Raw genomic sequence first — 26073 nt, forward strand, 5'->3', positions numbered from 1 at the left:
AACTAATTCCATTACTAAGCATTTTTAACGACTTTGAGGGAAAGATCACCATTGTGCTGTTTTTGGTACCGTGTATAAACATTTACACATTTAATTTCTCGATCTAATCCAAGGGCTACACAAAATCCTCGCGTGTGTTATGATAATCTAAGTATCGGCTCATTTAGTGGTCGACTAATGCGTCATCTGGTAGCAACTGAGCATTCATGTTGTATGATGACACATTGAAGAACCTCATTAAGGTCATGCATCTTCTCCTCAACCTAGTATTTGCTGAAAACCTTTGCGAACCACGCAGGATATATTCAGCACTCAGGTGTAGTCGAGACACAAACATTGGCCCAGTGGTCACATCGTAGGCCAGCTAGAAAAGAAGAATGTAGCTCATCATGGAAAAGTCTGGAAAGTGCGTTAGTTTTGAGTTCTTAGCTGTTTGGATGCTGCATTCTGGAGTCAGTCAAGCAGCTGTTCATCATGCCTTTACTGCTGTCACCCATCCATCAGCAGTGCTCCCAAGCAAAGCGGGAGCGTTAGGGGAGAGGGTGACACTTGAGTCCACGCTGACTGAGGAGGTTAATCATGTTTTTCTAAACACACTCTGATGTGGTCTGCCCCGACTCTCCACATTGTCCACGCCGCCGCTCAGGGCTGGCCGCGCGAGAGGACTGTCAGGAATGCTCGGGCTTGACATGTTGTGAGTAATTAACTCGGATTGATAAAAGATGAACTGTAGCATTCACACACGCAACGGCCAGGAGCGCTTGGCAGCTGCACCTGAGAATTCTGGCTTATCTATGGCACACTGATAACTCACCGCCCCTCCGAAGATGAGAAGTTATGTGACTGAAGGTGCAGCCTCACATCTCATCATGACATGAGAAGCTGTTTAACATGCCCAAGTGAAGATTAGTTGCTAACTACTGAGGAGCTCTCAGTAAGCCATTGTAAGTCTTGGGCCGAGCTGTTGGTCAGATAAAACCTGCTTTATTGGGTCATCGTGCCCACAAGAAATGTTATATTTATGCTAAGTTCCTGCTTGTCTATTATGATTTAGGAGTAAATCTCTTAAATACTAATGTTAGTCTTGTCTTGTCTAAACAGGTTCTTTGTCTGACCCATGGTTTTCAAAGCCAAGGTTTATTTAGACAAGAATTCAGATGATCTCAGATTTTTGTCCTAAATCTAATAGACAGTGTCATTTTGATAAAAGGGTAAAAGTAGAAGTTAGTAGTAGAAAGAGTAAAAGTAGAAGCATGATAATCAATGAATTGCTTCGTGTTATAGTTGTTGGGTAATTTTAGCAATGACATGAATTTGTGGCAGAGGACAGCTGAGCTCAAAGGCCAAGGCACTTCTTTTTTTTTTCTTTTGGTGTCAGAGCAAGAATCCTTTTGAATCCCAATGATTTAGATGACATTTGATGGACCGTAGTAGACACTTGGGACTGCAATTGTTTTTGCAGATGCGGAACTTGAAACTTAATTTCAAGTAAAATGGACCAAAAGTTGAACAAAAAATCCAGAATCTGAAATGAAGATAGGACAAGATGACAAATTTCACACACTAATATTTTATTTTTGCCCTTTAAAGGGGTTTTAGTGATGGCAAGCCCAAGTGAACAAAAAAAATGGTATTGGTTTACTACATCTTTTACTTCTGACAACCCATACCTTAAAGTCATGGTAAAGCGTTCACTATCGTATTGTTTTGTTTTTTTCAGGTGAAAATGTTAACCCTTTAACAAAGTAATCTATTTACATTATCAGATATATTTGAAATCAACACAAATCTATGGGTGAACAGCTTCCTGGAACAGAATCTATTTGACTTCAGATGCACCATTATATAACTCAAGTACCTAATTGATTTTGAAAGGTGTCTCGTTGGACCTGGAATAACTGAGTTTGACATTTTTAACAAATTCTTTCAATGTTGCCATGTTTAATGTTTCGATACCTTTGTTGTCCGATCCTCCCTCCCCCTTCCCATTAACTGATTAATGGAGGTAGTGGGGTCAAGCTGGGCTCATCCTGTTAGTGTGAACGCATTAACCCCTTGTGTGTGTGGCAGTGACCACTGAGGCTCTACTAAGCACCTACTGTTTTGGGGGAAGAAGCAACGTTTGTCAGTTCAGCTGTACTTCATCCCCTTCCCCCAATTCCCTCTTTAACAGAAGCCCCACACTTGTCTGACCCGAGCTCTTCCCCACTGAGATCCCTTGGCTCTTATTTTCCTTTTATTTATGTATCCGCTTACACATGGAAGTCATGTCAGCGTCCATCGAGGCGGTCTGCTCAAATATTTTCCTTACAGTCATGTCGGCTGACTTGAGGGATGAGTGCGCTGAGTTGTTTTTTCAAGTTTCTCCTGGACAGTAGCTCAAGTTTCTTTGTGGGGCACAGCGATATAATTAACACCTTTCGCAACAATACACATCTGTCAATAATGCTGTTTTTGTCTTGATATTCGTTATTTCAAAATTATTATTTCTCTTGTTTTGAGAAGGACACTCCGTTCTTACAGAGAAGACAATAACAAGACTTGACTGGATTGATGATTAACTAAACTTTCTCCCCATCTCGTTTTTTTCCCCTTTCCAGCTCTTGGACAGATCATGTTGTTTGTGGATGGCATGAATGGCCTCATAGCACATAAGGAAATAGTCCAATGGCTCTACACCCTTGTTGGAACTAAGGTAAAAAAATAAAATAAAATAAAAAGTATGGTTTGAGTTCTATCATGAGTCTACTAGTGCCATATGTCCACTGCCTGATCATAAATAGTACATTCTAAAATGTCACACTCCTTCCTTCATGTTAGTGTAGTCAATTCAGCCCCCTAGTGGCTAGATTGTTCCACATACAGCAACTATGAGTCGAACTCCCCTGTTGGAACATATTTTAAATTACCGTACTTCTATTTATATTTATAGAAGCCCCCGATTTATCAGTAACCTCATTCCCATGTTACATATCTATTCAATTAACATCCTATGCAATTTTTACTTGGGGTTTCTTTAGACCATCATACACAAACACAATTTCCTGCCAGGCTGTTAACAAATCACCCAAGACAGGACACGATGATGACATGACTTGATTTGTGGAATGTTTTTATTATCAATTGTGTCTCACTCCCGCTGTGCAGTTCCGTCTAGTGGTGAAAACGGCGCTGAAGCTCCTGCTGGTGTTCGTGGAGTACGCAGAGTCAAACGCTACCCTGTTCATTCAGGCTGTGAACACTATGGATACCAAAAGAGGTAAAGTGACACCCAGGAAAACCAGAATATTAAAAACAGAGTGGATCAGTACAAATTAGTACAGTCTTATTTCAATCATTTTTGTACAGTGAAGTCACTAATTGCAGAGGTATGCATCCCATAATTAGATCAGTGCATTGGTAGAGTTAAGACGTAATCTCATTTAAATCCACGTTGAAAGTATGCAGTCCCCTCCAAAAGTATTGAAATGGCAACGTCAATTATTTTGTTTGTGTTTGGGTTTCAGAGCAAAATATGAGGCAAAAGTTCAGAATTAAAGCTTGTATTTCAGGGTCTTTGCATCTAGGTGTGTTAAACAAGGCAGGACAGAGCACTTTTTGTTTGAAGCCAACCACTTTTTATTAGTGCTAGATTTTAGCTTTGAGTTTTACACGTGAAAACTGTATTTGCTGTTGCGCAACAATGAAGAGCTGTTATCTATGGGAGAAAATGAAACCATCTTGAAGCTGAGAGAAGAGGGAATTCATCAGGGATATTGCAAAAACATTGGGAATGGCCAATACAGAAATTTGGAATGTCCTGAAAAAGAAATAAACTACTGGTGTGCTGAGCAACAGACACCTCGAGATGTAAATACAATGACGTCAAAGCTGGAAGTACAAATGGATGTCTGATTCTCCAATGATTAGCATCTGCTGTCTCTATTTTACTATTTCAGGCACAAAAGTATGGGGGAATATCATGGAGATCCTGAATGAGAAGGACGGAGTAGATACTGAATTGCTGGTGTATGCAATGACACTCATCAACAAGGTCGGTAGGACTCAAGTAAACTGTTTATGTGCACTAAATTGTCAAACGTCTTGAGAGACGCCTTCAGTTCATCATTCAGGGTTTGGACTAGGCCCCTCTGTTTTCCATGAATCTGAATTCTCATCAATGTATTTTGAACAGTTATTTCCAATGTTTGCGGACCAACTATATTTTCTTTAACCTACGACTCACTTGTAGATTTATTGGTCAGATGTGCTAATAAGATTTCCAACTCAGTCTTGTCATTTTCTTCACATTGCTTAACTTGGCTTTTCACGTTTCCCCACATATCCCAGTTTGTGCTCCTTTCATCCACTTTTGCAATTTCTGATGCAGCTCTTAAGTGTGTGGTTGTTTCAGACTCTGGCCGGTCTGCCTGATCAAGACTCTTACTACGACATGGTGGACTGTCTGGAGGAGCATGGCATCGAGGCGTTGGCACAGAGGCACCTAAGCAGGAAAGGCTCTGACCTTGACCTTGTAGAGCAGTTAAACATCTATGAGGTCAGGAAGCTAGCTCCTCATTTAGCAAACTATTGTGATGGGTCATTGTGACCGTTAGTTGACTTGTGTCTTGATTTGTCCCAGACGACTCTCCGGCGCGAGGACGGTGACGATAGGCAGTTGCCACCGAACGACAGGAAGGAGCGCCGGCGAGCGAGCATGGGTGGCACCAACGAGCGGCGCGGTCTGGAGAGACGGCGCAGCCGCAGACATTCTCTCCAAAACAACAGAGGGCACGTCTCGGCGCCGGCGCCGGCGTCGCCGTGTAGCCCTCACGCTCATAGAAGCAGCTATCTGCCCTTTGGTGATCAGCATGTTGAAGACATCAGTGAAAGGTGAGGAGCACAGAGGGAGATGCAGGAAGAAAACCAAAGGCTTCGATTTTGACTTCAACTATTGTATTAGGCATTGCAAATAAATGCACTGCAAAAAGGACAGTAGAAAATTTAAGAAAAAAATATAGTAAAATAAGAAAATTACTACTTCAAATAAGCAAATTATCTGCCAACATAACATTTTACTTAAATTTACCTAAGAAAATAATACTAGGGCCTCTGATGTTGGTTAGTTGTCATGTTAAAATGTGGCAAATGCTTGTTTTAAGCCTCACAGTACTTAAAACTGGCTGTTAACACTCAATGCCAAAACTGCTTGATCAAATAAGATAGTTAAGTAATAACTATCTTAAAATAAGCACAATGATCTTGTCTGTAAAAATAACTTTTCAAAGCAAAATAAGCAAATATAGGTTAAATTGAAGAAATTATATCTTTCTTAAGATTTCAGTTTTTGCAGTGTGATTCAGATATCGTAGTTCTGAACTTTATGAAGCTGCATCGCAATAAATTATAATAACATGGAAAGCTTCATTTCAGGAGTGAAGCAATACTTGTCTTTTTCTCATTTTTATTTTCAATGAATATGAGGCATTACAGGATCAGGATTTCTGGGTCCGATTACATATGCCGATGCAAATATGACATTATAATCGTTGGCAGTTTTCATCTGTAGTTCCTGTGCAAGTTGTAACATTTGAAGTAAAAGTGTGTCATGTTTAGCAAAGGTGGGCACGTCAATGAATTTTGAGCATCCCTCATTCGTTAATTGTCGTTCGTCAACAAAACAGGCGTCCGTCATTGACGGATTGATGGATAACATTGACGAAATGTCCATCTCTGGTGTATACTGAGCATCTTACCGAAGTATTTTCAAGCATTTTTGCAAATGTTTAAAACATGCTAGAGAAGGGGAAAAAAAGTTCTACATTATTTTAATGAAGAACTTTGTGGATTTGTGCATCGTTACTCTTGCATGTCAGGAAGTGAAGTGGGACGCTGACATTGTACAGCAGTCTTATACTGTATTGATGGACATGGGACTTTGACATGTGACGAAGCAGGGTCCTCACATTAAGTGACAGTTGCATCTATATCTTTGTTTCACCATTATAATATAACCAACTTTAAAACTATATAATTGTGGCCCAAGGGAATGTGCATCGAATTATCTGGAGCCATCTATCATGGAGCCGACCGGACTATTGTAAGTGCTCTGTCGTCGTGTTCCCTTTGAGTTATTGTCACTTTCCGTAACCGTCTTTCCTAGCATCAGGAGACAAGTAATTTTCATCACTTTAACTTTCCTATTGGATTAGCGCTCCCTGACCGTGAATGGGATGGAAACTAGATGGACTGAGACACTTCTCTTCATTAAATATACCATTTCTAATTAAGATGGACCTGGTCCAAATAGATTAGGCATGACTGTCTGAAGTATGTTATTAACTCATTCACTGCCATTGACGGCTATAGACGTCAAAAATTCATTTGAACTATTTATTTTAGTTTGACAGTTTCTTCCACTTTTGTTAACAGGTTAAGAGTATGAAAACCTAGGGAAAAAAATATTGCACATTTAGACCATATAATATTTGTGATTAATCACGAGTTAACTATTGAAGTCATGCGATTAATTACAATCGCCTGACGCCCTAATTTTTAATAATATTTTCCTTTTTCTTTTCTTTTTATTTATTTTTGAAAAAAGATTATTTAAATAAAGAAAAGAAAAGATTATTAAAAATTAGGTCGTCAGGCGATTACAATTTTTAATTGTAACTAATCCCATGACTTCAATAGTTGATTAATCACAAATGTTATATCTGGTCTAAATGTAATTTTTTTCCCCCTAGGTTTTCATACTCTTGTTACCAAAAGTGGAGAAAAAATGTGAAACTAATAGAAATAGTAAAAAAAATTGACGTCTATAGCCGTCAATGGCAGTGAATGAGTTAATTATTACTAATTTTTGATAACATCTATTGTATGTCTTTCTCTAGCTAGGTTTTCTCCAGTACATAAAATTTGTCTGTATATGCACTCTAAATGTCTCATGGCATTATTGCGGGAAGTGGTGAAACAAAAGCAAACATGCACTCTAGGTTTATTGTATTGTTTCTCATCTTTATAAAACCAACAGGATGAAAAGGTTATTCTATCCCTGTTCAGTCAGCAGACAAAAATCGGTTCAAATTTCAATCTTTGCATTAGTATTTTAGATCTTGCCCCCTTTTTTTTTAACTATCACCTGATTACTGCCACCCTTAATGCATCACATCCCAGCCAGGTTTTGAAATAGCATACCAATTAAACCTTCTGGTAGCTCCCAGGTCTGGCCGGTCATGTGATACCTGACCACTACAGGAAATTCTAGCGGCCTTTGAAGATCAACGTTTTTCCATTTTGTTAATGAAAGCCAGAAGAGCCGTGCGAGCGATGGATCTAAATAGCAAACGGGCAACAAGACTCACGTGTGAGAAGGGAGAACAGGAAATAACACTGAGCGTATCTCCTACAGCCTTTCACGCTCCTATCATGGAAATGAATCACCTTCTCCTCGCTCGCAATCACTAACAGATTGTGTTTGTTATAATATTTGACATACATGTAAATATACCCCCTGTGTCTTTCTATTTTTACCTTCACCAGGGATGTTGTATTCCCATTTGCTTGCGTTTATTACCGCCTCAAAGATCAAGGTAGAAGGTTACCGGGATCCATAAAAGTCATTAAACAGTACTGCCACCTGGAGGACACATTTGGCCTACTACATCCCATTCTCTTTCTTTATTCATCTGCAACCTCTGGTGACAGGTCTTTTCTATTTCAACCTGAATTTATGAGAGCGCTAATTCAATTTTAGTCACCGTTCACATTGGGAGGACAGCATTTAAAAAAAACAAAAAAAGCATCCAAATTATAATAGCCATATGTGTATGCAGGTTCAAATATTTCTCTGACCAAAGGTGGAATCCTGGTAGGTTATTGCGCCTTTTGGCGCGGTAAATAGTAAATCCTCGTTGAGACGGATGCCGCATGCGAAACTAGCAAGATAGCTGGGGTGATGGCCTCTTCGTTTGTTACATTGAGAAGCAGCAGAAAGTACACAATATAGGCTACGTCACATATTAGTTGCCATGGCTTCTTATCATTATTATTTTTCATTTTCTTACTTTCATACTTTTATCGGTTGGCAAATACTTTGGGTGCATTACCGCCACCTTCTACAATGGAATGCATGTGACAATGATTTAATCCGATTAGGGATTGGTTATGGAAGCGAGGCCGAGCTCTAATTATAATATTTACAAGTTGCACCTGAGTATAAGTTGCAAGACCAGTCAAACTATGAAAAAAGTGTGACTGATGTGTCCGAAAAATACGGTAATACGATATAGCAGTGGGTGGTGCATGAAGGAACAACCAGTTACATTTCAGTCCATTTCAGTGATGAAGAACTATTATTTTTAACCATGCGAGTCGGTATGGAGCCACTGGAACCTTTCAATTGCTAGAATCATACTGGCCCGTCTATTTCACATCCTCTCTTAACCAGAAAGTAGAATGCTAACTAACTAACAAATTAAATCAAATACGAAGTTCTCTGGATTGTTCTCATCCAGATCCACAATTTGTGCTCAGCATTCAATGCAACTGTCTAAAAAATGATGTGTAATGTACTGGGTGGGTGTTAGGTCACAGAACACAAATAATAACCTAACAAACTTTCTTGCACCTGTTTCTCTGTCTTCTCCACTTGTAACTACTTGCTTGCTGCGTGTGTGTGTTCAGTGTTTCCCACAAAATTACGATAGGAATAAACTAAATCGAAGCACGAAGATTTCTAGTTTGTTTTGAGCCTGTGCTCAGTCACACGCAATGTCACATGATAAACTGTACTTTTATGTGTTTACATACACTCATTTTGGATTTAATGGCTTCCAGAAGTGGAAAAAGTGAATGTTGAAACAACGCACTGAGGAAAATGTTACGTGGGAAACACTGAGATTTGTCGCCATGTTTGTGTGGAAAGTCATGTTTGCTTCCGTCTTTTCACTTTGCCTGTGTCATACTTGTCGTTCCTACGTCCTCCCTTCCCTCCTTTCAACCCTCAAACCATCCCCCTACCACAGAGATGAGGAGGAGGAAGGAGAGGAGGATTTGGAGGAGGATGAAGGAGAGGAGGATGAGGATGATGATGATGATGATGAGGAGGAGGCAGATGATGAAATTCATCCAGTCACTGAGTCCTCTAGGCAGGACCATCACAGGTATTGTAGGCTAACTCCGTCCTCGATTGGACACAACACATTCACAGTCACCTTTTGGTAGACAGTTAGCACAAGTCGCTAACTGGTTTGTATAATACTAAGGACCACTTTCACAGCCATCAACCTCTCAATAAAGCATAATAAAGTTCTCAATGGACTGACAATAAAGTAGATACAGTTGTGTGACTCTGCAGGGTTTTTTTTAAGGTGTGTGACCTCATCATTGCTACCACAATATTTAAAGCAGGCTTGTGTGAATCACCCACTGTGATAAACCTCTCATTGTAATTCTTGGTGTTTCTTTTTTGATGCTCTTTATTTTATTTTATTTTTATTTTGGGCAGTCCTATGGTTTCAAATTGTTTTGGTTAGAGATTTACTGCGCTTAGCCAGGATTAGCGTAGCGCCGCCATAATCAGTCAAATGGAAAATTGTGAAAAGAGTATTTCATTCTTCTGGTTTGGCTCAATGAAATGGTGCTCAGTTCAGTTGACTGTTGTGTTTTTGTGCTTTGAATCCCCAAAAGACAGAAAGTACATTAGTTTAAGGACCATTACATTGTGTCTTGTGCCTATTGCTAATCAACAACAACAAAAATAGTCTAAATTCCAAACCCTGATGTCTATGCACCTTAGATTTTTAATTGTAGATTGAATTGATGGTAAAGTTGCTCCTTTTTTGTTCCTTCCTGCCTCTTTCATGTGTTCGTTGTGTTTTTTTTCCACCACTGTTACCAAAACACCTCCTTTCCCACTACAATTTGTCTGACATCCTTAACGATGTGTGGTTAAAGGGAAATGAAGAAAACGTTGTACTTACCTTCTTTTCTCAATTGCTGGAAACAGTTATTTTGAGATTTTTATCACTCATCTGTCCTTTCATTTTTGATCCAAGCCTCTGTTAACACAAGACAAGTCAACAACTATATTTTAAGAAGGGATTTTAGCGTGAGTCACCCTCTCTCTCTCATCACTGGTTTGCAGAGTTTTATAATAGTCTTGAGTCTAAAGTTCACTGCATACAAAGGGGAATTACAAGAATAAAGTTTTGACTACATGATTCAGGAAAAAATACTACGAGGATGTAGTACACACATAGAATGCATCATTTTAAAGATAATTTCCCAAAAGCTTAAATATGCATTTATATTCTCGGCATCTGATAGCTTTATTTTTTTTTATTTTTTTTTAACTTTAATATCACTCCTTTGTAGCGTATTACATTTTTGTTAGCTTTATCTTGTATCCCTGCTGTCTGTCTCCATCCACCGTACTTCTTTTAAGTGTGACACTAACTACTGTCTCATTTCAACTTTTTGGCTCTTCTCGTTTCACACTTGCTCCCATCTTCAGTCTGACTCTTACAAAGACCTGCTGGGCTGAAAGGTAAAAAGCAGTCATACTTGAATGATGCTTTGTTATAGAAAGTGAACCTTTTACTACATCAAACAGGAACTTGATTCCTGGTTTCTATTTTTATTATTGGCCTTGCTGTTGTTTCTACTTGTTTGCCAAACTGTTCATTTGCCTATTACACTTTTTTGCTGCTCTACCAATCTTGTAAATGCTCCTCCTTACTCCTATCTAAGGTTGTGTTGTATTAATAGTTGCTGCTGCCTTGAACTTGTCATATTGTTTGGACTGTGCAGTAAGTTTTAATATAAAGTCTACTGGCCAGCTTGTATCATTTAAGAGTCGCCGATAAACAGTTTAGAGGATAACGTTTTTATAGTAGCCATAATAAATATTTTAGCAATGCATTCAACCTCTCATATTTGCAGGTCAGTGTTTACAAACTCACATTTTTTGTTATTGTTGTTGTTTTTAAACTCAATTACTGCCATAAATTCATTTTTTTTAAAGATTAATAAAAATTTAAGGCGATTACAATTTTTAATTGTAATTAATCGCAGACTTCACTTGTTAACTCACGATTAATCACAAATTTTACATCTGTTCTAAATGTACAATAAAAAAATTATAGGTTTTCATAACCTTCTTAACAAAGGTGGGGAAAAAATGTTAAACTAATAGAAATAGTTCAAATGAATTTTTGACGTTTATAGCCGTCAATGGCAGTGAATGAATTAAAAAAATAAAAATAAAAGATTGTTAAAAATTCAGGGTGTCAGGCGATTAAAGTTTTTAATCATGATTAATCGCATGACTTCTCTAGTTAACTAAATTTCATATCTGTTCTAAATGTACAATAAAAAAAATCTAAGTTTTATACAAAAAAGTGGGAAAAAATTACAACTAATAGAAATAGTTAAAATTAATTGATGACGTCTATAGCTGTTAATATATCCTACCTTCTGTTATTATTATAAATGTTCCACCATCTTGTGGCACCTTGTTTTCAAGGAGCTATGTTAATGTGAGTTGAGCAGTTTAATTTGGACAAAAATAGGGCTTTGCTGCCATGGTGTGGTGTTTTGTTGTCACTGAACTACATTGAAGCGAGTTGAGGAGTTTCATTAAGGCAAAAATAATCATTTTGCATATATAGGTTATTATTAGCCCTGTTTTGAGGGGTTGTCAATTGCTCCCTGATTTTTTTACTATCTGTGGTGGGGCTTGGTCCCTATTCCCAGTGAATAATTGTGTTCATGGCATCCTCTCTTTACAGGGTTACTTCCAATGGAGCACCACATCCAGGCACGCACCAGACTCCAACATCAGCCAGCCATGGCTTCGCTAGTTCGACAACCTGCACGCCAGAGTCTAAAACTGACAGGTTGGCCTGAATAATGTACATTATGTAAATTGTCAACAACACCCTCCTAGTAATATGATATCTTTATACTTGTAGGCCTGCTTTGGGAGGCCTGCTGAGCTCCTCGTACAGGCAGCATCAGGAGTCTTTGGCTGCAGAGAGGGAGAGGAGGCGCATGGAACGAGAAGAGCGACTGCAGAGGATCGAAAGGGAGGAGAGGGACCGCTTCAAGTCAGTCTCACCTTGCAAAACACAGCACTGTCATCATGTTGCCAATCCAGACAATCATTTTTTTGCTTTATCCGTCCTCAGTCGAGACTATGTTGACAAAAGGGAAGAAGCAAGACAAGCCAGAGAGGAAAGGTGGGTTTTATTTGGCGCACTTGCGTTTGCATTGACTGACAATATTGTTGCAGTTGTAATGATTGATTAAAAAAAAAAAATCATCTACTGCTTTAATTCAAATAGAGAGCAGATGTAAAGAGATCTTCACAGGCTGAATTCACCATTAAGATATCCCCAAATTAACATGACAACTGTGTAATTGGCTTTTGGCATAGATGTGGCCCACGTGCCTTGAAAGCTTTATAGCTCAATGTTCCATCGTTGGGCATTTCACCCCTCGAAAATTGAAATGTCTGTGCTTTGCAGAGGTGGCAAAAGTATTCACACTGTAAGTAGAAGACTAATTTACGTCAATAAAAGTAAATGGCAGTTGACAGCTGTATTTGTTAAAGCAAATTTCATTTATGTGGTCACCAAGTCAAAGCGTCATCGTAATTTAGTGTTATCCTCTGCCGTGGCAGGTTAAAGGCCGTGGAGAGGCTAGCAGCCGACGAGTATGAGCGAGAGCGGCCCAGGGTGCCCGTGCGAGGCCGCACGGAGATCACGCTGTGTTTGAGTTCCAATCCCGCCGTCCGCTCGGCATCCCGCTGTGTCACCACGTCATCCATCGCCTCACATCAAGACAAAGCACCCGATGCTCAGCAGACGTCAGGTAAAAGGTTTACCTTTAGTCGTACAATGTAGAATATACATGGATGTACTGTCATGTTAGGAAGGAGAAAAATATGCACTTATTTAGATATACAATATCAACCCAAGTGAGTTTTTTTCCCCTGGCAATGGTTTTAATGTGATTATAATAATAAAAAAATGCATATGGATTGAATGTACTCCAAAGAAGGTTCTGAATAGTCAAATTTTCACACACTTTACCTATTTTACATTTTCCAAAATTCCTTGCAGGAAATGAATCCATCCCAGCATCAAAACCTGGCTCTCCAACAAGAACAAAAAGTCCAACATCAGAGTTAACGGGATCAGAACTTTGTCCCTCACCTCCATCGCAACCAAATATGGCTGCGAGGGAGCCGCCAGCAGACACGGAGGATGTTCCTGACACTCAACCAGTTCAGAATGTAGCTGAAGAGCCAGAGGGGTGTGAAGAGGGAGGAGTGGGGAACGAAGAGAGACAGGAAGAAGGGAAGCTTGAGGAGCAAGGGCAGTGTGAGTCTGGGGGAGAAGTAGAAGAGCAGGTGGACGCGCTGGAAGTGGCTGATGAAGTAGAAGTAGCTGAGGAAGCACAGGTAGATAGTATAGCCGTGGTAGCGGATGTAGAGGACGTTGAATTAGAAGAGCATTGTGAGAGGGTTCCGACGATTGAGAGGGATGTCGAGGAAAGTATCGTGCTGAGCGAGAAGGAGAGACAGAACGAGGAAGTGAACGAGAAGGACAACTGCTCGGCATCCAGCATCTCCTCCACCAGCAGCACTCTGGAGAGGGAGGAGCGGGAGGAAAAAGTCAAAAATGACATTGAAGCAGGTATTACATGCAGCTTTTTTCTTTGAATAAGGGATAGGAAAACTTGTCATAAAAGGGCCGCATATCGATACGATTTTTAAAACAAACAGATGACCAGGTCATTCGTAGATGAGGTTAAAAAAATAGTTCAAAATGTCCAATACTGTATAAATATGGGTAAAATATTGTAATTGATTTTGATATTAATTATTATTGTCTTCAAATTGTATTTGATTATTTATAATGATTAGCAAATTATTTAATAAGATGTAGTCTGTATAAATACGTCAAATATTAATTAATTATTAATAATTAATTTGAACTTCTATTAGTTTAACATTTTTCCCACTTTTAACAAGAATTTAAAAACCTAGAAAAAAATGTATTGTACATTTTGAACAGATATAAAATTTGTAATTAATCATGACTTAACTATTGAAGTCATGCGATTAATTACAATTCAAAAAATTAATCACCTGACGCGATAAAAAAAAAAAGGATTATTAAAAATTAGGGGCATCAGGTGAAAAAAAGTACAACTAATAGAAATTGTTCAAATGAATATTTGACGTCTATAGCCGTCAATGGCAGTGAATGAGTTAATCAAGTAAATACTCAATAGATAAAGTCATTTTAAAAAGGTAGCGGTGCAACAAAAGTTGATTTCTCAACAACTAATTGATGTTAAATTAATCAATAATTATTTTTAGAATAAATTAATCAATTAGTTACCTTGTTTAATTTAAAATTTGCCAATACCTCAGAATTTCAGCCTCTCAGCAGTAAATATTCTCGAATTTCTGTAGTCCTCCATAAAAGAAGACTGATTATTTTTGTGTTTTATTCAAATAAAACCAAAAATTGCATCTGTTCATCATCTGTACAATGGTCAACATTTTTACTGATTTAAAACAATTTTTTAACATGTTACGAACCAAAAAAGTAACTTTTTTTTTAAGAGAGAGAGCTCAGTATTGTTCATTCGGTAATCTTACCGATTCAACATGTCATCATCATTGCTCTCTTCTTTTCTTTTTTTTCCTTTTTTTTCTGTGTGTGTGCCTGTGCGTGTGCATGTGCGTGCGTCCGTGCGTGTGAGTTTGTGCTCATTAATTCACCTGAAACCTATTAAAAATCCCATACCCTTCACCTAAAGCGAACTTCAGAATCCTGATAGAGTCGTGAAGTTGTCAGGAGACCCGAGGAATGATAAAAAAACAAACTAAAGCCTTTTTTTTTTTTTTATAAAACCGATTCATCAATTAACCGACAGAATAAGTGATTATTTAAAATAATCGTAAATAGCAGCCTTCAAAAAGGAAAAAATGTTTATGTAAATTTTTACCAAACTCATTTTAACCCCTTCAGACCCATAGATGGTTGCAGTGGACATGACATGTCGTGTCTAAACCAATAAAACGCATAATTTGGATGATGTCAACACTTCTGGTTCATGATTGGATCTTAACTAACCAACCATAATTGCAAGTTGATTTGCATGATGTTCATGTTAAAAATGTTGCCTATAAGCTTATATATTTTTAATTTTAATTGAACACGTTACAGGTATGTTATCCTGGCGTCCACTATAACAACTTAGAACATGATACCCCCCCCCCCCCCCCAAAAAAAAAAATCCATGTTCTTGTGTGGGAAAGAGTCCAAATCAAGCAAAAAATAAATACATTTTGCCTAGGAGAAAAAAATGCAGATCTAAAGGGGCTATGAGAAAAAACAGTGAAAGAACGGCCAGTGGGCCTTACGTTGTGTTCATTGCATGTTTTCCTCCCACCAGGCCAGTGGAGCGAGTGCATTGAAGTCTCCGAAGAGAACGACATCCTCAACAACAAGCGCTTCATGCTGGACATGCTCTACTCTCACACCTCCAACAGGGAGGACAACAACGGAGGCGGAGAGACAGAGAAAGAACCTCAATGTAAATGTGAAAAGGACCCAGAGGTGGCCGACCCCGCTGTGGCAAGCTTGGCCAGCAGGATCTCCACACTGGAGGCTCACAGACAGGCCAGAGAAGAAAATGTGAAGAAAATGGAGGTGGACATTGCGGACAAGCAAGGCACTGTACGGGCCGTGGCGGAGAAATTTGGTGATTTGGTCAAAGGGCTGACGTCTCCGACTGAAGCGGAGGCGTCAAAGGAGCTGCAGCACGCTCTGAGTGACACATTTTCCGGCAGCATCCCGTCGGCCCAGAAGAAGGAATCGGACCAAATCTGGGACCAGCTGATGGCCGTGCCCAGGGAGCTGCGCATCAAGGAAATGGATTTCACCGACCTTCGGGACGAGGATGACGTGGATATTTTAGAAATGGACAGCATGATGAGGACCGGTGATCTTCTCCCGCTGCCGCCGCCGCCGCCGCCGCCTCCTCCATCGTGCAATGCGCTTCTACCGCCACCCCCGCCTCCTCCCATCCTTGGCAAAATGGTGCGCCCACCTCCACCCTTCATGCCACCTCCTTCCTCTCAGCTCAATCGGGGGGATGTTCCGCTATTCCTCAAGAAGAAGAAGACAATTCGGCTTTTTTGGAGGGAGGTGCGCCCCATGGAATGGCAGTGCAAGAGCCATAAGTTCTGTAAGGACTCACTGTGGTCCAAATTGGAGCCGCTTAAACTGGACACATCCAAGCTGGAGCAGCTGTTTGAATCCAAATCCAAGGAGCTGCCTGTCACCAAGGTAACAAATGAACAACTCACTGATGAAAAATTGTGGCCACCTCTACTATTTCAGTTGCTCGTCCCTGATCTACACCAATGAAATGCTGGAACGGGATGAATTAGAACTAGTGGAAAATGTATGAACCTTCTGCACGTGGCTCAGTGAAATGGTTGTCTTGCGTTTTGTCTCCTAGAAAGCAGCAGTTGACGGCAAACGACAAGAAATCATAGTCCTGGACTCCAAACGCAGCAACGCCATAAACATCGGTCTGACTGTCTTACCGCCTCCTCGCACCATCAAGACGGCCATCCTCAACTTTGATGAGTATGCACTGAACAAAGAAGGTATTGAGGTAAGGACAAACAACACACGTCTATATTAATAATGCTCTCAAATATTATTACAATTAAAATATATAATTATATATTAACTCATTTGCTCCCAAAAATGCATAAATGTGTTTTATTTTTAAATGTTTAAGGGTCCCAAAGACTGATTTTTACGTTTATTTTTTATTTATTTATTTTATGCTTGAGCACACCAAAAGAAGGCTTAGATGCAGCCTCTGAATTGCAGAGAACGGGTGAGGCAATGGTAATATTTACAAAAACGGCCAGCAGGTGGCAACAGAGTATAAGAGATCAACCAGGGCCATGTTGCAAACAAGCTGATGTCCCCACAGTTCTAAACAGATTTTGGAATAATGATGAAACTTAGCTATATTCTAATGCTAATTGCTGCAAAACGGAAACAGATGAAAGAAAAAGTATCATCTTTTTTGGCCGGTTCCATGTTTTTATAGCAATAAAACAAAATATTCTGTGGGCCCTGCGAAATCAGTCAAAACCCAGTAAAACAGCCGGGAGCGAAGGGGCTTGCTTCAGTGAAAATAGCTAGGAGTGAATGAGTTAAATATATATTATATAAATATATATTATTACAATATATATAATTAATAATAAACTGTCAGGAGAAATGCCGGCAAGTCGAACTGGCTCCAAAATAAACTGATGCTGTAGACTGATGCTGCGCCAACGCAACCAAAATGCACAATTGGATGTCCAAATAAAGACAATGAATTCACCTTGTGGAAAAGTGTTGCTATATCTTACGTCTGTCTGGCAGCAATTAATCACCATGATGATTAAAATGCCGACCAGCACTTAAAAATGATGTGAAGGACATCAAGGATGAATGTTGTGTCCCTTCAGTATTATGTAAGCTTTAGACAGATCGCTCTTCACAAAGAGTTCCGCTTCACCTTTCGCCTTTTGGATTCTTTTTTTCTCTCCAAGCTAGATAAAAAGGTTGAAAGTTTACACGTCACGCATATTTCCTGGAATGTGGAAACATCTTAGATAAACAGCGGTGGAAAATGTCAGGATCAATTTGTGTCCTCTCCCGTTCTGATTTACCTCCAGACGTGTTATATGAAAACAAGGCGATGAGGACTTGATAAACGATCCCCCCCCCCTGGAACTCTCCGTCCCCCTCTCTTGTCATCTCGTCTCCTCTTAGAAAATCCTGACCATGATCCCCACGGAGGAAGAGAAGCAGAGGATCCAAGAGGCTCAGCTGCTCAATCCCGAAATTCCCCTGGGCAGCGCTGAGCAGTTCCTCCTCATCCTCTCCTCCATCAGCGAGCTGTCGGCCCGCCTGCAGCTGTGGGCCTTCAAGATGGACTACGAGCTTATTGAGAAGGTCGGCGCCTGCGCTCGCTTTAATCACATGCACGTGCATCCGTGAAAGTAGAAGCAGCAAATAAAGTTCAGCGGTTTGCGTTCTCAACTCTCGGGCTACGCTACTCTATACTGACACTGACGACCTACCTTGTCACCATATGTCATTGGCATAGGTGGCTAAAGATACATGAACTCATTCACTGCCATTGACGGCTATAGACGTCAAAAATTCATTTGAACTATTTCTATTAGTTTCACTAGTTTCCACTTTTGTTTGCAAGAGTATGAAAACCTAGAAAAAAATGTACATATAGAACAGATATAACATTTGTGATTAATTTTTAGTTTAAATAATTAAGTAATCAAACAAAAAATAAAATGTAAAAAAATTTGGGGCGTCAGACGATTACATTTTTTAATTGTAATTAATCGCATGACTTCAATAGTTAACTCTGTTATAAATGGGAAAAAAACTAATAGAAATAGTTCAAATGAATTGTTGACGTCTGTAGCCGTCAATGGCAGTGAATGAGTTAACGGAAGTAGAATGACTATTAAATACCTCTGAAGATTTTACAGGTCTTCCTAATGGGGCAACAAAGCGGGAGAATGGTTTAAAAAGAAAACATTTAAGTGTATTTGTAATCGGGAATGACAATGAGTTCTTGTGTTTCTAGGAAGTCGCGGAGCCTCTGCAGGATCTTAAAGAAGGGATGGACCAACTGGAGAAAAACACAACCCTTCGCTACATCTTGACCACACTGTTAGCCATTGGCAATTTCCTTAATGGCACTAATGTGAGTAAACCTCAAATTATAATGTGCTCATTGTCACTTTGTGGCCTAACTTTGGGTTACATGTGATTTTCCTTATTATCCTTAAACATTGCTTGACAATTATATGTTATATGTGACCTCACTAGTCTGAACAAGACATTCTGATTAACTCATTCACTGCCATTGACGGCTATAAACGTCAAAAATTCATTTGAACTATTTCTATTCGTATAAAAAAAATTCCCACTTTTCTCAACAAGAGTATGAAAACCTAGGAAAAAAATGTACATTTAGAACAGATATAAAATTTGTGAAGTCATGCAATTAATCACAATTAAAAATTGTAATCGCCCGACGCGATTTAAAAAAGACAAGATTATTAAAAATTAGGGGCGTCAGGCGATTAAAATTTTGAATCGTAATTGAATCGCATGACTTCACGAGTTAACTCAAGATAAATCACAAATTTTATATCTGTTCTAAATGTACAATAAAAAAAATCTAGGTTTTCATACTCTTGTTAACAAAAGTGGGGGGAAAATGTTAAACTAATAGAAATAGTTCAAATTAATTTTTGACATCTATAGCCGTCAATGGCAGTGAATGAATTTGTGGAATATGAGTTATGCAGCAAATTTTTTTTATCCATCTCAGGGGTCGGCCATTTTGCCACTTGCTGTCGACTGAAGATGACATCACAGCTGCTCAGGGCTCATTCAACGACCAATCTCACTTTTTTCTGAAGCTGAGCTGTAATTGGTTGCTACCTGAGACCTGAGCAACTGTGATGTCATTTTCACGCGACAGCAAGTGGCAAAATGGCCGCCTTTTGATATTGATCGAAATTGCTGGAATTTGCTGCTTAACTCATGTTCTGTGAACATAAATTTAACACAGCAATGAGATTTTATTTTTTTGTTGACATCAATAGTGCAACATTAACACTGATGGTAAGACCAACACGATGGCGTAGTGGTTAGCATATGAAAAGTTCTGGGTTAACTGCTCCAAAAACATGATTTTTGTGTTAAACGAAGATACTAAAGTGCGCAACCCTGTCTGAGTTTAAATCCCCACATACAATTTACTGTACTGTATTTGTATTTATTTATTTTTTTACCATAAAAACATGGAGCGATTGTCAACAACGAAGAAACAGATGGCCTCAAAGAAGAAAAAACAGGAAAGTAGGGATATTTTCAGAAGCTGCCCCTCATGCAGTATCGGCACTTTCCTAATATTGTGACTGACATCCTTTCAAAGCAACACCGGACAGTGTGTGAGAAAGCTCTTTCTGAGAAGAAATACACATTTGAGGGATTGTGTATTTTCTGGTGTTGTGTGTGAGGAACACACATCTGAATTTCTGCTATGTGCTTTTGTGAATGAGTTTATGAGGGACAAACACGCAAGGGGAAAGTACAAGTCATGGACATCAAAAAAGGCAGTTCCCATAAATAACGTCTGGAATTCTTGTTTTCAATTTGACATTTAAAGCTGGCACAGGAACAAAGGAGGTTGTGTTTGCGTCTTTCATGCTATGTGCTGGCTTGAAATCCACTGAGGCCGGCGCGGCAATCTGCCCGCCTGCAAGTAGATTGCGGTTCCTGATCATCACAACCTAATGAAGCTACATATCTTCTTGGCACGCTTTGATAGCCGCTCTGTGTCTTTGCCAGAGAGGAAATGCGCTGCAATTTGGTGCTCTTGTTGGGCCTTTTGATTGTTTCTGTCAGAATGCGCAACCACCACCCACCCCCCGCCCCCTCCCTTTTCTCCTTTTTAAGTGTGCTTGTGTTTGCTTGCTCTCCAGGCCAAAGGCTTTGAGCTGAGTTACCTCGAAAAAGTCCCTGAGGTTAAGGACACGGTTCATAAGCAGTCCCTGCTGCACCACGCCTGTGCCATCGTGGTGGAGAAGTTTCCAGACAGTTCCGACCTCTACTCCGAGATCGGAGCCGTCACCCGTCTAACCAAGGTGGGAAATTCAGCTAACGGTGGACCCTCACAAGTCAAATGCTATATATAGTCGGGCTGAAATTTTATTAATCATTAATAATTAATTAATCATATGATTTCAATAATTAACTCCATTTTCAAAACGCATCCATATTCCTCACAAGGGTCGCAGGGGTTGCTGGAGCCTATCCCAGCTGTTTTCGAGCAGTTGGCGGCGTACACCCTGAACTTGTCGCCAACCAATCGCAGAGCACATGAACTAGTTAACTTGTCATTATTCGCAAATTAATCACACATTTTATAATGTACAATAAAAAACAATTCCCAAGTTTTTCATACTCTTGTTAATTACCGTAACTCTTTTACTGCCAAACGTTATCCAAAAAAACAACCCCGACAGTGCCAGCCGGAAAACGGAATATTGTGTGTTATGACTTCATAAACATGTTTCTACCTTATTCCGTTCTTTAGTAATCACCATTTGAAATTGGGTAATTTGAGTGACATCTCGTGAAAATGGATCATTCTCATCATCCTTGAAAACGGTCTATTTCCTAAGATCCGCCATGTTTTCATGTAATTTGATACTACCCGGGAACCCATTGAAAAGAAATACAACGCGGCCATCTGCTGGCCATAGTTAGTGGGTGTTTTGGGATTTTCCGACCCCATTGGCAAAGCAGCACTGCACAAGATGTTGTTGACGTTATTGGGGGTATAAAGTGGGCGTGACCTTAACGTCAATGAGAAATGTTGGCAACATAACAGTGGGAAAATATGTGAACCTATTTGTATTAAGTTAATAGTTATTTGAAGTTAAAAAGATGTACTGTAATAAGGAGTGTGTATCACTGATTTGTCTTTTGACCATTTTTCTTACACTAGATGGTATTAGCGTTTCATGTTGGACTGGTTGGTGCTGGTTAATTTTCAAAATGAAGCAACTTGTGGAATTGAGCACATTTTTAAATTGTAAATTACAACTTGTGTAATAGTGCCTCCTTTGCACAACGTTGTATGCCTTTATTTTGTTAAGTTTTATACGGATGCACATTGTCGTTAGTGATGCCGTATTCCTGCAAACAAATTGATGTGTTACGCAATTTAATTGCTGAATTAAATAAGGCCTCACGTCTAATACAATTTTCAAGGGTCCACTGTATGTGCTTGAGAGAGAGAGAGATACAGGTACACCATTGCCTGTATTTTTTTTTCAGGTGGACTTTGACCAACTTCAAGACAATCTGGCCCAGATGGAGCGAAGGTGCAAAGCATCATGGGATCACCTCAAGGTCATCGCCAAACACGAGATGAAACCGGCGTTGAAACAAAAAATGTCCGACTTCCTCAAAGACTGCGCGGAGAGGATCATCATTCTGAAGATCGTACACAAGAGGATCATCAACAGGTACGCACTGATTTCATTGCCGCTTACCTGTTGCCATTGTTGTTGTTGCTGGTTTAGTCTTTTATGCGTGTTTGATGTTCTCCTGCAGGTTTCACGCCTTCCTGTTGTTCCTGGGCCATCCCATATACGGCGTCCGCGACGTCAGCATTCATCGCTTTAGCAAAATCCTCAGTGAGTTTGCACTGGAGTACCGCACAACCAGAGAGCGCGTGCTACAGCAGAAACAGAAGAGGGCCAATCATCGTGAGAGGAACAAGACCAGAGGAAAATTGATAACAGATGTGAGTGGACATCGGTCACTTTTACTTTATTCCTCATCCATTTCCTTCTCCCTCTCTTTGTTTCCTTTGAACTGTCTCCACTCTCATCAAGCTGCTGGTTGATGCATACCAATGGCGTGTTGTGCAATCGGTTACTGAACCTAATCCAACTCCTAAAACTACCAATATGACCTTGCAATTAGGCATGGGCCTTTTACTAGTTTGGCAGTTTACCATGGTTTTAAAAAGTCACGTTTTCAAGAGCAGCTATTGCTAAGTCGAAAGGGATGCTTACATAGATGCCTTTCGATTAGTGTGCTCTGTCCTAAAAAAAATAAAAAATAAAAACATATGCCATTTTGTACTTGTTAGCCCAATTGGCAACATGAGTAGCCCACGGATCTGTCAAAATAGCAGTGACGTGCTAAGAAGAATTAAAACAGAAGAATCGAATAGAACAGAATGCCTTTTATTGTCATTTTACAGCAGGTATGCAAATAATAATATAAAATAACATACATTTTTTTGTTTGTTTATTTATTTATTTGAAGTTAAAATGGTACACATTTATTAATATACTAAATATTTTACATTTTGTTTAAAAATATAATAGATTGTGTAAAAAATAAATACATTTCAGGGCTGTAATGGAACACTGATAGCACAATATTTTTGTTCATGGTTATCAATCCTTCTACTTATCATATCATAACATAGAAATTATCTATCCATCCATCTATCTAATATCAGCCATGCTTACTTGCAATGATGAAAACCATCAATAATACAAAAATACAATATAACAAAATGCAACTGTCCCACATTTGTCATCTCGAGATGTTCAGAATCATTATTTATTAACATGACAAAAAAAAAATGTCATTGAATACAATACATCGTATTCACTATAGATACTGATTTATGTGTGCAGCTTTCTGCAGACACATTTTGCAAGTCAAACTTGGAAAATGCTGACGTCATCAAGCGGCAGCTCACTCTCCTCGGCTGGCCCTCAAAGGGCAAATTTCAAATCTGTTTTTCAGCTTCTAGTTGAAGTTACATCAGCCAACACGACAGCCTACAGATTCTGAAGGCCCTCATTTTAGATTGGCATAGAGGCTGAAATCTGCAACGCTAATATACCACTCGAAGCTAAAAAAACAAAAAAAAACGCTATGAAATGAAGGGAATAGCCTATCAGAAATTAACATATACAATTTAATGGCCAAAATGTTAGAATTAAGGTTGAAAATGTAGGTCAGTGCTTCTGATAGAATTTAGGCCGGCAGACAAAGAAAGACCTTGCTGACACATTTGTGATGACATCAGCAAGGTCCTCACATGGACACGTTACTGTAACAACAATCAGTCAGTTGCCGTCCCGTCCACTCCGATTGTGTTGCATCAAAAGGCTTGAGTAGGCCGCAGCAAACACCTCGCACCATGATCACAATCCCTTAAAATCAAAAGCCTGAGAATGTCTGGAAAGGGGCCCCAATACAAACGTGAGGCGTTGCTGTACAAGGAATGGCAAGCCCGTGTACATTTATGGTGTTCAAACAGGTCCTCATTGAGATCCAATACAAGAACTGCTTTCTGCCTTCTTAAAATAAAAATGTTGTACAGTATATTTAACTCATTCACTCCCAGCCTTTTTCACTGAAACAATCCCTTTCAGCTCGCAGAATATTGTGTTTTATTGCTATAAAAACATGGAATCTGCCAAAAGTAAGATTAGTCTCTTTTTTCATTAAGAAAAAAAAGTATATTTCTTTCTTCTTTTTTTTCCGTTTTGCAGCAATTAGCATTAGAATATAGCTAAGTTTCATCATTATTCACAAATCCATTTAGAAATGTGAGTAAAAGCGCTTTTTTTCCAACATGGCCCTGGTTGATCTCTTTTGCTCTGCTGCCACCTGCTGGCTGCTTGTGTATTAACTACCATTTCTTCAACCGTTCTTTGCAGTTTAGAGGCTGCATCAAAGCCTTCTCTGTGCTTGAGCATAAAAAACGTATAAATACGTCTTTGGGAAACTTATGGTTTATTATTTATATTATTATTTATACGTTTTGGGGAGCAAATGAGTTACGAGTCAAACCTCGCCATCACAGTATATTGTCATACTGCTTTTGACAGCCAGAGAAAATCAAAACTCAAATCTTAACTCTCTCCGTTTCGAGTAAACGCTTCCACTCACTTTGTTTGACCGCTCCCTCCCTTCTCTCGTGTCTGTAGAGCGACGGCGAAGGTGACAGCGAGGTAGGGCCGCCGCTGCCTGCTATCGGCCACATGAGAAACCTTTTGCAGTGACTAACATTCAAGACTTGAACTTGATTGACAGCAAGTGCACGCACATACAGTAGTCATGCAGTTAAAGGAAATAATTGTTGGTTTTGCAGTTTTGACACTAACGCTTCGAGGAGAATTGAATGATATAATACACATTTTTTTTGTAAGCGATTACTGTTTATAGTGTGTTATTAATGAAGTTATTGTAGAGTGCTGACTGTCAATATAAGAAACTGTTGACTCATCAAGCCTGAAAAGTGCTGTGTCATAAGCGGTCTGACCAAATCGCGGCAGCATTGATCCGTCGATTCTCACCTTGTTCGCTACGTCCTCCCCTTTCCCTGCAGAGTGGTCAATTTGGTGGCGCTCATCCCGACACGCCCGAGAGGCAGCCTCGGGGCATCCAGTACGCCGAGGACGCCGCCGAGCACGAGAACATGAAGGCCGTGCTGAAGGGCGGCGTGCAGAGCGGAGACGGCGAGACGTCCACGGTGCCGGGCCTCCGCGCTCGCACCCGCGCCGGCGGCACCAGAGGTGACTATAGTACATACGATAACAGAACAGGAAGCCTGGCGGGCCGCCTTTCAGCGCCCCGCGGTTTTTTATAGACCAGGGCTCAGCAAGCTTTCCTGTCAAAAGAGATATTTTAGGCCCCAAAAAATAACCACAAATGTGTCTGGAGCCGCAAAGCATTGGATGATTGTGATGAAAGAGCTGATTGAACGTAACAAAAAAAATGCAACAACCAATACTTTGACATTTATTTTTTTCTACCTTTCGTCTTTAGTTTGTGGATTTTTTTTTGTATGTGTAATTTTTCATACTTTGTTTTTCATACATTTTCATAAATTCCTGAAATTTCTGCTTTTTCCTCATCCTTTTTGGACATTTTATGATCACTTTTTGGACCTTTTTAATAATTTTTTAAAAAACTTAAATCTTTTTCTGACAACTTAAAAATTCATTTTCATACATTTCTGAAATGTTTGCCAATTTTATGGACATTTTCTGCCTCTCTTCTTCCTATTTTAGGTATTTTATGGCTTTATTTTTTTGACATTTTTTCTGTCTTAATTTGCCAGCAAATTTCTGACATTCTCGGCAATTTTGGGGACTTTTTTTTTTAACCATAAAATGTCAACAACAAAAAATTTGGGATTTTTTTTCTTTGTTTTGGACATTTTATAGTGTTTGCTGTTGGACGATTTCTTTTATATTTTATATTTTTTCTGACATTTTTGGCAATTCCAAAAATATTAGATGTTAATTTTCTTGAACATTTGCTTTTATGCTTTTTATTTCAATTCTGTGACATTTTTGGCAATTTGATGGTAAATTTCTGCTTTTTCTCATCCTTTTTGGAC

The 26073-nt window shown here is 39.4% G+C and overlaps 1 protein-coding gene across 3 annotated transcripts in view; it reads left to right on the plus strand.

Annotated features, from left to right (window-relative positions):
* Positions 1-26073, plus strand: part of fhod3b (formin homology 2 domain containing 3b) — an 85870-nt gene that overhangs the window by 57855 nt on the left and 1942 nt on the right. The window contains exons 6-25 of one of the 3 annotated variants that reach the window (XM_086078341.1): positions 2601-2695; positions 3148-3259; positions 3939-4033; positions 4394-4537; positions 4622-4872; positions 9009-9146; positions 10499-10531; positions 11775-11882; positions 11958-12092; positions 12174-12224; positions 12668-12858; positions 13110-13685; positions 15460-16355; positions 16531-16689; positions 17856-18038; positions 18697-18816; positions 20609-20770; positions 21969-22159; positions 22248-22440; positions 25057-25243. In XM_086078341.1, the coding sequence (XP_085934467.1) occupies positions 2601-2695; positions 3148-3259; positions 3939-4033; positions 4394-4537; positions 4622-4872; positions 9009-9146; positions 10499-10531; positions 11775-11882; positions 11958-12092; positions 12174-12224; positions 12668-12858; positions 13110-13685; positions 15460-16355; positions 16531-16689; positions 17856-18038; positions 18697-18816; positions 20609-20770; positions 21969-22159; positions 22248-22440; positions 25057-25243 (4020 nt within the window). The remainder of the gene's footprint in view (positions 1-2600; positions 2696-3147; positions 3260-3938; positions 4034-4393; positions 4538-4621; positions 4873-9008; positions 9147-10498; positions 10532-11774; positions 11883-11957; positions 12093-12173; positions 12225-12667; positions 12859-13109; positions 13686-15459; positions 16356-16530; positions 16690-17855; positions 18039-18696; positions 18817-20608; positions 20771-21968; positions 22160-22247; positions 22441-25056; positions 25244-26073) is intronic. The other 2 variants (XM_086078339.1, XM_086078340.1) reach the window with 2 other exon arrangements.

This window comes from Leptonotus elevatus, chromosome 6, assembly GCF_054856555.1.
Source record: "Leptonotus elevatus isolate MCC_2025b chromosome 6, RoL_Lele_1.0, whole genome shotgun sequence".
Lineage (NCBI taxonomy): Eukaryota > Metazoa > Chordata > Actinopteri > Syngnathiformes > Syngnathidae > Leptonotus > Leptonotus elevatus.